We start from the raw sequence: 11,217 nt of genomic DNA, 5'->3' as shown, positions 1-11,217 counted from the left end.
TTTTATCCCTAAACATTTGTCTGAGGAAAAAGTTTTTGAACTTTTCAATACATTAAATATTTTTAATAGTTGTTCTGAAAGTTCAGTATCCTTTATCTTAAATGTTATTTGCATATGTTCCAACTACTATCTGCAGTTTGCAAATTATAATGCTAGCAGTAACATTTTGTCATGTGAAATCTTAATTTTTAATTAAAAGTAAGAGAGAAAAATTAAATAATACAAAAAAAAAACATAAGATTTGAATGGGTGAGATTTATATTTCAGAGGATTCAAGTGAAAATATGACATGATGAGACGAACATACCGGCCGTGGATGCTAATCACCGATTTTTTCTGGAGTTTATACATTTAAAAGAAAACTGGCAATTGATGGAAGTTCGATTACATGACTAATGGCTAAAAATTAGGGACAATGAATATTGGTTTTTCTTTCTTCTTACTAGAGCATTTCGATCATTTTTCTTATATGGATTGTTTGGTAGCCTTGAAAATTATAGTTGTGGTGTAATTTAAGGTTAGTGAGTGAATCCACGAGGAAGAAAGACTGGGGCCAGTATTGGGTGAACTTCCCCAAAAATCATGAAGGGTTTCAAAACTTTAATTAATGAAGGAGAGTGATAAAAAAAAAGAGAAAATGCCACCAAAAAAGCCGATGGAGGAAATGTGAAGGAGAGTATTGGATTGCCATCACGCAATTTGTCTTATTTTAGGTCCCACCAAGAGGGTCGGCTAGCTCCCCTTGACTCTCCTTCTCATTGCTATCACAACTAGAAAAATGGCTTTTTACGACGGTTAATAAGTGCTTTTAACGACGGTTGTAAACCGTCGTTGTATATAACGTCGTTGAAACGCAATTGCTTTTTATGACGGTTATTATAACAACCGTCTTTGAAAGTGAAAAATTTTCAAAGACGGTTATTACATAATAACCGCCTTTGAATGTTACGTCTGGTCGACATTCAAAGACGGTTATTACATAATAACCGCCTTTGAATGTTACATCTCCTCGAGATTCAAAGACGGTTATTATGTAATAACCGCCTTTGAATGTTACATCTCCTCGAGATTCAAAGACGGTTATTATGTAATAACCGCCTTTGAATGTTACATCTGGTCGACATTCAAAGACGGTTATTACATAATAACCGTCTTTGAATGTTACGTCTGGTCGACATTCAAAGACTGTTATTACATAATAACCGTCTTTGAATGTTACGTCTGGTCGACATTCAAAGACGGTTATTATGTAATAACCGTCTTTGAATGTTACGTCTGGTCGACATTCAAAGACGGTTATTATGTAATAACCGTCTTTGAATCTCGAGGAGATGTAACATTCAAAGGCGGTTATTACATAATAACCGTCTTTGAATGTCGACCAGATGTAACATTCAAAGACGGTTATTATGTAATAACCGCCTTTGAATGCAGTGTCTGATTTTTTGAATTCAAGGTATTTATTCCCTGGCAGAGGCTATGACTGAGAGTCTGAGACAACAAATTATAGAATTCCAGGAAACAGTTACTAGTAAGTAATAGCATGGAGTCTATCTTAATTTTAGCATTTGTAAAAACACACCATCACCAGACAAAATTAGGAAGCTCTGAAATAATGGAATATCCTATCAAACCAAACTACCAAAGGTATCCCAACATGAAAATTAGCAAATATGGCATCCATTTGAAGACAGACACAAACAAATAGATTGAAACACAAGTAAACCTGTTTTGAATTCACTTCTTGGTCCTCTTTGGGCTTGTCACTCATCACTTTCAACTGCAACTGCAACAAAGCCCTTTGCCTGTCTTCCTGCAATATATTCCAAAGAATAAATATAATAATAAAAATTATGACAAGAAATTAATTTATCATATCAGGGTATTCCATACTTTGGATTTTTGAAGATGCAACTCCTCTTCCAGCTTCTGACACTCATCTTCAAGTTCACACCTCAATGCTTTGATCTCTAGACCACATAGTCATAGAGAATTTCGTACCATGTCATTAACAAACTATCCAAAAAGCTCAAGCTGCTAGGTAACGATACATGAATGACTTTATATTGCATCTCTAACAAATACTAATCAGATAGTAACTTTATTTAAAAAAATGGTTTTTTCAATTAATTAGAACATTAAGTAATTAAAAATATAACTAAAGACAAATCAGAACACTTATGATCCCATGTAATAGAATGCAATGATAGAATATTTCTAAGCAGCCAATAATTTCAAATTCAAGACTTTTTCTATGCTTACGAGCAACGTGTGTTCATCTTCAATGCGCATCAACTGCTGCCTTTGTTCTTCTTTGCATTCTTCAATTTTTTGGCCACACTTTGCCTCAATTTCTGCAATGGCTTTGTCAGCCTATAAAGGTTCAAATTAATTAGAAACATGTTGATGGAAATTACATTCTACAAATACCAGGAAATCATATCGAACCTTTTCTTTTTCCTTGTTCACAATTTCCATATTCTCCAACTCATACTTCCTCTTAATATGATTAATAGCCTGTTTAGAATCAATTGCCAACGGCCCATTCTCTATCAAATAAAAAATACCAATAAAGAAATTTCTTACTGATATACAATTTTTTAATAGAAATGATCAATTTCCTTACCTGTAAATTCTGGTCTTGTATATCGATCAACAGGCTTAGTTGATATCATATGAGCAAATGAATTTACAATCATATCCAGCAAGCAGTGTCAACACAGAGACATTCTCACGAATGTCATCCATAAGTTCTGTAATTTTTTTCTATTACAATAGATATAAATGCAATAGCTGAAAATAACCTCCCCTATCCTGTAACAAAAATAACTCCTCAAGCCATGACTTGATTGGTCCTCGTGTCTTGGTTGGAATTAAATGCAATTACAAGTATACAACCTATAACTTTTTTTTAATCAATTAGAATATTACTAAGCAAATATTTTTGCCACTGGGATGTGATCATAGAGTATAAAGCTTTTCTATCAAAATATTCTTGATTCAAAAGTAATGTGTACGTACAATGAATCTTGATTCAAAAATATTCTTCACAAACTGCAAAACTACAAACAAAATTTATACACAGAACACATTAGCACATCACGTACATTGTCTTTTGTTTTTTCTTTTATCTAGGAAGGGAGGGACAGAGGAGGCAAGTGATTAGAAGGATACAACCAACAACACTACCTGTGCAGAGCTGCTTGCCTTATCTTTAATGCTCCGGAGCTGTTCCAGTGCGTGGATATTATTCGAATGAGAAGATATGAAATTCATATACATTGAATTCCTTGATGTTGCATGGAAGTGGTCACAGAACTGCTCAAACAACAGATAAAGCTCCGTTTACTGCCTAAAAAAACCAGATTATTTCTATAATTTATTCATAAATAATGAAGTCTGTTTACTTCTTGAGTCTGATATGACAATCCTCTATTTCATGCATCAAATTTTCCTGCATTTGGCTAATAAAAACTATTTTGAGCCGCACAAAAGAAAAAAGAAACAGTGTACATCTAAGTGTAAGGTGTCAAACTAGAAATATACCTACTAGAGTCTCTCGACCACAGGATTTGACCTTGATTTTGCAAACTCCACTCAAAAATCTGACAACAAAGAATAAATTAATATAAATGTACAACCCATTTCACAAGCTGGAATAACATTAAATTTATAATACTTGCCTTCCCATCAGAGCCCAGGCTAAAAATGCTAGTCTCATCTGGTCCAAACAGAATTGAACTGATGGAAGAATCATGTGCAGGCCAGCCAGTGATTTGTAGACCAGCAGACATGTCTTCGACTAGTTAAGGATGACATGATTGTCAAATCATGTGGCCACTGCTAGAACATTCTAAATACATTTATCTTTAAAAGAAATGCACCATTTTATTTCACTGAACAAGAAATCCCAGCAAATTGGCAACTCCAGCAAGGGAAGATATAACTTAATAAATGCAACCAATTGTTGAAATTGTGGGGATTTAAGTGTGATGGATATTATTGATAAATAATTAGAAACTAAAGAATTAAGAGAAATTAGAAAGAAATCAAATAACAATAGAAATATGGAAATATGACAATCAAATCAAATTATATTGGAAATATGTTTAACAGCAACAAAATTACATTATATTTTACTTCACATATTAATCACTAAGTATATCAAACCAAGGAAACAATCAAATGAACAAAATTAAGGATACCAAACATGTGAATCATTCCATCAACGGCAGAAGCTGCCAAAATCTTTCCATTGTGATTAAAGCATAGAGAAGTAATTGCTGGTGGATCTTCTCCAAGAGGAAGGACTGTCTTTATGAAATCCAAAATTAAAAATAGCCATAAACAACATAAACATAAAACATTTTATACAAAGCAGAGTTCCTGTCTATTATGAGCATTTTGTATCTTATACAGCATTTTGTCATCCAACTGAATGCTTATTATTAAGCAGGGATTTGATGAATCCAATATTGGAGAAAGGGCATAGCAGAGTTCCTGTCTATTATGAGCAGCCTACAAATATTATTGGACTTGTTCTGGTATCATATGCACCTAATAATTTTTTATTTTCAAACTGACAGTCTACCATGATTGTATATTCATTTTTCTTTCCTTGAAATCTCTCGGCTCCTTCCATGAGGCCATTTTTTCTCTCAGTGAGTACGTTTTATTTTTATGCCCTCAAAATTAAATATTATGTTTAGATAAATGTTTGACATAATTAATTTTAAAGTGATGTAACTTATATTTAAATTTCATAGGTTTTTCTTTTACTTAAAATATTTTTGAAGTGACATAACTTATGTTTAAATAACACATTGACATTTTTATTTGAATTCAAAGGACCATACAACACCGTGTATGTTCTTTTCTTTATGTTCAAATCCGCGTGAGAACACCAAAAACAGCTATAATAGTATAGTATCTAAGTTTTGTCGTTTGAAATATCTATGGTGAAACCAAACATTCAGACAATGGATGGAGTTAGGTGAAGAGGAAAAGTATGTAATGTATCCCCTCACCCTGCTGACACCCCTTTAGCGGACAGCAACCACACGTGATGAGGCTGAAGAGGGCCGGGCCCAGGGCCCATGGGCCCATGGGCCCAAAGCACCAAGTGAAAATGAAATTTGACCTGGGCCCACACCCTGCCCTCTTACTTGGACCAAAGTCAGTGTGGTCCAAATCTAAATGCACCAGATTCTTGTTTGTATCAATACCCCTCTAACATCTCTTATTATTATATGAATGAACTCACAAGTCACAACTCATGGTCATGTTTTCTTTAAGGAGGCCGAAGACAAGACACACAATATACCAACTTATAGCTCTTTTTGTGGTCTCTTTCAATTTACATGACACTAGACAGAACAACAGCTTTGGCAAGTACGAATATATTTTATTTTTCTTTGCAAAATTTAGTCCAAACTTTCCTTTTTCTTTTCACAGTTCTCTTGACGCTTGCTTCTGTCAAGTGCTGTGATATTTTTTTGACAAGGGTTAGAGAAACCGCACAATCACATTATTGAAGGGCAGTATTCATTAATTTATTAGGGATTACCAAGGACCAAAAATGAAATTGTTATTTTATTGGGAACTCAATGTAAAACAAATATTTATAAGGGAACAAACGCAAAAGTTGGATTTTTTTAGGGATCAAAAATATATTTAAGCCAAATGTAAATTGAATAAATGTTCCTTGGAGAAGGAAAATGCCTGACAATTATGTCAAAAACATTCAAATGCTAAAAATCCACTTAATATGACATGAGCGATACTGTTTGATCTCACATATAATTGCACAAACTTTATTTAATTAACACAATCAAGTCATTCAAGTGGTAGTATACATAAATTAAAACTGAATCTAAAGAACAAAATTACTCGAGGATTCAGGGTTGTGTATTGTCAAATTTATATATTGCAGTAGGAGGCCAGCTATTTGAAATAGAAATTACCTCTGCTGGGTCAAAAACAAAGATCCTTGAGATAAGGTGGCCACACTCTGGAGATATTTGAACACCGCCCGGAATGGAATACTGGACACTAAGAACTCTCTGGAAAGAAGCAAGCAGCAACCACAAGTTATACTCAAGCAATCAGACACTACTCAAGAAAAAAATGAGCACATATCTTAATATCTGATGTACCTGAATTGTCTTGCGAAAGTCCTTTGGTTCATTAGGATCTTCAAAAGGATATGCTCCCACTAGCATCACATATAACGTTACTCCACATGACCAGACATCTGCAAGCTAATATTAAATGCAAGAAAACATAACAGAAGCAACTCATTAGACACTTATGAAAAAATATAGAAAATTAAATTGTAGACATAATAAAAAGGTTATAATTTATCAAGTTATTCTGTTCTTGTGATATATAAAAAATTTTACATTGATTTTTTTTCTTTTTTGCAAAATGCACGGAGACGACAAGTAATTTTAGTGTATGAGATATGTCAAACATGGACGCAGGTACAACACCGACATGGCTACAATTTTGAACTGTCTGTTTTCTTGCTAAGTAAAGATTCTCAGCTAGTGTACGAGATGTGTCGAACATGGACACAGGTACAACACGGACATGGCTATAATTTTGAACTGTCTGTGTTTTCTTGCTAAGTAAAGATTCTCACCTAGTTCGAGAAAGACCTAAATTAGGTGGAGATGAAAACCAAAAAAATACAATGACCTTTGTTTGGAGTGCAGACCAAATTAATGACCATTGGACTGGGTGAAAAACTAGACAATATTATTACTTTAGATCCTCATATCACGAAAAGTCAACAAATTTGCAAGCTCATAAATGATGACAAGTTAACAACAAAATTGTTCATTTAAGAGTAACAGTAATAAATCTACAGAAAAAGAACAATACCATGAAACTAAACAATAACCACTCTACCTTGCCATCATACTCTTGTTTCAACAATACTTCTGGAGCAATATATGCAGGAGTTCCCACAGTTGACTTTGGTTGTGAATGAAGCACTGAAGACTGGGCGAATCACACCATCAAACAGATTTGTGAGAAAAAAAAAACTCAAACAAATACAACTACAAACAATTCATCTATCTAGTGATGTTATGAGTTTACTCCCTAAGTACTGAGATATGCACTAGATCCTTCTGTGGACTTTAGTTCATTTTTGTTCTCTGAGGAATCTTTGGGTTAGTCTGTATTCTAGGCCGAGGTAGACTAGCTTGCTTGCTTTTGTCAAGTTTGGTAAAATAAGTATTAGTTAATTTAATCTTTAATTTTAGGGATCAAACTAATTCATAGTAATCAAATTCAGACTTTTAAATTGTTTGATTATTTTTTATAATTATTAGAAATCAAATTAATTGGATAGATCAATTTAGGTAAGCCTTCTAAATAAAAAAAATAATTAGGAAGAAAATCTTCACTAAAAATAGTCACTCAAATTGTTAATAAAATTTAGTCATAATTAAAATTAAAAGATACTTCGTACTTATAACATTAAAATTAAAAGATACTTAATACTTATAACATGACACTAACCCAAATATATCAATTTTATGAATTAAATTACTTCACAGTTTTGAGAGCTTGTGACAAAATTTATTTATTCATATTATCAAACAATAAAATGTTTAATTATTAATAAGAATCTTAAGAATTAAATTGATGTTTTAGTTCAATCTTTTGTTTTTGAAAAAATTCTTTTGACACCCAAGACCAATTGATAATTTGAGAGAGATAAAGAAATAAGAAACAAAAATATTTATATAATAGATTATATGTAACTTGATATGATAGAAAAAAAATAAAAAATAAAATAAGAGTTGTTAGTTTGAGGTTTAAAATAAAAAGTTGCCAAAATATCACCATTTTTTTGAAGAAATTAGTCTATTTATATTATCAACATGTTAGAACTGAACTTTTCAAACTAGTCATGACTCAATAATTATAAATTATATCAGGCAAAACAAGACGTAAGACAAACAAAAGAATTATTCTCTGTAGTTTGATGCTTCTTGATCATTCTCTCTACTTGGTTTGAAAATAAATCACAACTGTGTGAGAACTAGAAGCAAGCACAATAAGTGGCAGAGATGTCAAAGTCTCTCATTTAATCATGGACAAAGAAACTTCATTTTAGCCCATCAAGAAGACAGGGGAATTTTATAATGGAACATTCTATATGAAAAAACATATTCAATAGTTTCATGGACCCTAAAATATGTCAAAGTTCATTTCTCATATATTTGGGGTGTTTCTCTCAAAGTGATTAGGTTCTGGTAACAATACTTGGAATTTTTAAGTGTTTAGTTATTTTGAATGGTGAATGGATGACATGCGAACATAGAAAGATGTAAAAATTTGTTTTCCAAACAAATGAAATGCAATAAATAGGAGAGAATGCCATAAAAAAGAAAAGTAAAATAACACAAGCAGAAGAACACAGCAGTCGGCGGAAGCTATTGATGGTGACACCACAATTACATTGAAGTACCAAAATTAAACCAACCAAATTCCAATAGATGCCAAACTTTTCATATGCAGACAAGCTAATTAGAGACACCTTAATTATTAATGTGGCAAATTTAAATAGGCACTAGCAAAACCATGAATACAAAGGAAAAGAAAAAAACTCAAAGCTTTCGCAACCAAGTGAAGGGAACCAGATATATGAAACTGATAAAAGAAAACTTAAAAATGAGAAGGGGTCAAGTCAGACATATTTGTCTGGGTCCTAAGAGATTATGTTTATTAAATCGAGCACCCGACCATCAAAAAACTCATTCAAAGCATCATTTTCTAAGGAATTTATCACACACACAAAAACATATCATAAAGTAAATCAAAACACAAGCAATCATTTTCAACACAAACATCGATTTATCACTAACTAGGTAGCAACAAACAACATCAGTTAGTGGAAAACAGCTAACAAACACCCCTAAGAAAATTCTAGCATTGGATATGATCCCAATCTCCAAAGGGGTCACACCTAAAATGCTTGAAATCAACAAACCCCCAACTTGAATTCGCAGAATATCTATAAAAAAATTTAACTTTTCAATCAAATTCAAAGAGAACCCCCAAATGACGTTTCGATCCACACAAAATCTGTGGCAATCAAGCGTGCGCTAAACAGTCAATTATCGCAATCGGTTAAAAAAAGAAAGGCCTAAATAAAAAAATTAAAAAAATTGCTGCGAAATTTGGAAACCCTAGATTTGAAAAGTGAGGACATATATAATGGAAGAAAAAGAATAGATCTAGCAGATGAGAAACGAAAGAAAGAGAGAAGCTTGGAGGCTTACATTGCACAGTGGTGGAGTTGTGCAGTACGGTTGTTGTTTGGGTTTTGAAGAGCTTTGTATTTCGTATCAAATAATAATACTCCCCTTCCCTGCTTGCTTGGATTCAATTAGGGTTGCATCCGATTTGCCAGTTTTGGTGAAGGAGCTTCAATGGAAGAAGGAGCAAGCAGAAACCGAAAATCAGTAGGGTTCATGCAAGCAGAAAGCGAAAATCAATAGGGTTCAAACACAAAGGTCTAGGATTCAAAGCAGAAAACGAAGGAGCAAGCACAAAGGTCTAGGGTTCAAAGCAGCGCAATCTCGAAAGCTAGCAGAAACGTGCACACCCGTGAGGCAATTTCCCTTATTTGTTTTTACAACTACGACGGTTTTTTTCTAAAAACCGGCTTAAATTTTATAAAACATAACATTCTAAGGCGGTTTTCAATAACCGCCTTAGAAAGTGCGTCGTAAAATGAAATTTGTTACACAATAATTACAAAAATGCCACCGCACCACTTTCTAAAGCGGTTCCTCAAATAACCGTCGTAAATCGCGTGTCTTAAAAAGCCATTTTTCTAGTAGTGTATTAAGCTATTGTGCTGATTCCATAATTCTCTTTCTTTCCCTTTTTCACTATCCAAAGTTTTCCTATGTGAAATTATATATTTATTATATAAATAAAGAGGTTGATGTCGAAAGAAGATAGGAAAAAGATGGTAAAAATGTTAGTATTTGATTTTGTTATGAGTAATCAGCTAAACTTGATGTGCGTTTCACAGAAGTTATAAATTAATACTTATGCATAAATACTAAATGCATGCATGTATTGAACGTGATTTCACTATTGTACGTGTGTATTAAACATGTATCCAAATACATTTAATATCTTTTTTTATCGATATATATTTAAACTTAAAGGACTTAATCAAGAGGTTGAACTTGATGTCCAACACACAACAATGGAGTTTTGTTAGGAGTAATCAAATTAATTTTATGATTAAAAAGAGAAGTTTAAGGATCAAATTAAGTGAGGAGGACAAAAGAAAAGTTATGGTTCGAATCCCCATTAACATTTTAATAAAAAACGGACCTATATTGTTAATCAATTTTTTTTTCAATTTTAAAGTTTTTCGTATTATGCATTAATTTTGGTAAAAATAGGAAATGTTGTCTTATCTTAATATTGTGTGGTATATTAATATTATTTGATTTACTTTGAACATTAAGTAGTATAGCATATATAATACTTGGATACTACTCGTATGTATAAAATATTTGATAGTATAATAACTTATTATGCTTTTATACTATCTTATATTTTATCATATTATTTTATCGTGTCTTAATAATCAAATGGGTTTTAACTAAAATAAGTAAAAGTATTAGTTGGAAGATTATGTAGGAAGGTCAAGAATCATTCATTTACTCTTACATGGAAATCTCGGATATCCACCCCCTCTCACGAGAAATTTTTGGGGATAAGTTCAAAACTATCTTATTAAACATAGAAACTTAACATTCTCAGACTCAGATTTCTTAAAAACTAGCTTGATAAAGTCTCCAACCAAACACTCCTTAAAATTTGATTAGAAATTAAGAAATACAATTAAAATTTTAGATTTCACAAAAAAATATTTTGTAACTTCCTAATATCTCTTTTATCTTTCATATGAATTAGTTTTTCTCTCATTTATAAGGAAAAAATGTTTTAAAATTGACAAATAAAATGAGAGGGAGTGATAAATATAACTTTCCAATTCATGCGTGTCATATACTACTCCACGATTAAATTATACTGAATGGACTCAAACGAATGCATGAGGACTCTTGTCCACTGGTCCACCTCAAAAAGGGTTCAAAAATAGTCAGCGAATTATTTATGAAATTGTAAGTGTATAGAATGGGTATCGTCGGTGATGTTATAATTTAAGAGGCA

At 32.4% G+C, this 11,217-nt stretch overlaps 2 protein-coding genes across 4 annotated transcripts; both read right to left on the bottom strand.

The window, feature by feature from the left end:
• Positions 1 to 1,712: 1,712 nt before the first annotated feature.
• Positions 1,713 to 2,716, bottom strand: LOC114375968 (synaptonemal complex protein ZEP1-like). Of its 3 annotated transcripts, none has more exons than XR_003658874.1 (5): positions 2,627 to 2,716; positions 2,449 to 2,517; positions 2,263 to 2,373; positions 1,894 to 1,970; positions 1,713 to 1,813 (listed from the first exon to the last, which is right to left on the bottom strand). XR_003658874.1 is itself a non-coding variant. In XM_028333847.1 (5 exons), exons 1-4 carry the CDS (start codon positions 2,697 to 2,699, stop codon positions 1,956 to 1,958), a joined length of 300 nt encoding a protein of 99 aa, XP_028189648.1. In that variant the 5' UTR covers positions 2,700 to 2,706; the 3' UTR covers positions 1,713 to 1,813; positions 1,894 to 1,955. The 3 variants fall into 3 exon arrangements, 2 of the variants coding, with proteins under 2 accessions (XP_028189648.1, XP_028189647.1); XM_028333847.1 differs by having other exon boundaries at positions 2,449 to 2,549; positions 2,627 to 2,706; XM_028333846.1 differs by lacking the exons at positions 1,713 to 1,813; positions 1,894 to 1,970 and having other exon boundaries at positions 2,123 to 2,373; positions 2,449 to 2,549; positions 2,627 to 2,706.
• A 2,846-nt stretch (positions 2,717 to 5,562) lies between these two features.
• On the bottom strand, positions 5,563 to 7,014 carry LOC114375656 (serine/threonine-protein kinase SRK2I-like; the record flags this gene model as incomplete). The annotated part of the gene is made up of 3 exons (XM_028333505.1): positions 5,563 to 6,062; positions 6,156 to 6,260; positions 6,913 to 7,014. Coding segments are annotated over 3 exons (372 nt in total), but the record flags the coding sequence as incomplete, so codon positions are not given.
• Between the last annotated feature and the right edge of the window lie 4,203 nt (positions 7,015 to 11,217).

This window comes from Glycine soja, chromosome 11 (assembly GCF_004193775.1).
Source record: "Glycine soja cultivar W05 chromosome 11, ASM419377v2, whole genome shotgun sequence".
Lineage (NCBI taxonomy): Eukaryota > Viridiplantae > Streptophyta > Magnoliopsida > Fabales > Fabaceae > Glycine > Glycine soja.
The sequence above is the reverse complement of the archived record's forward strand: the minus strand, read 5'-3'. Positions and strand labels throughout refer to the sequence as shown.

Excerpts from the sequence above, each read along its gene's own strand:
- LOC114375968 (XM_028333846.1), bottom strand. The coding sequence starts at position 2,699 with ATGATTGTAAATTCATTTGCTCATATGATATCAACTAAGCCTGTTGAT. Across the intron at positions 2,550-2,626 it reads TACAAGACCAGAATTTACAG|AGAATGGGCCGTTGGCAATT; the intron begins GTAAGGAAATTG and ends TTTATTTGATAG. Across the intron at positions 2,374-2,448 it reads TGAACAAGGAAAAAGAAAAG|GCTGACAAAGCCATTGCAGA; the intron begins GTTCGATATGAT and ends GAACCTTTATAG.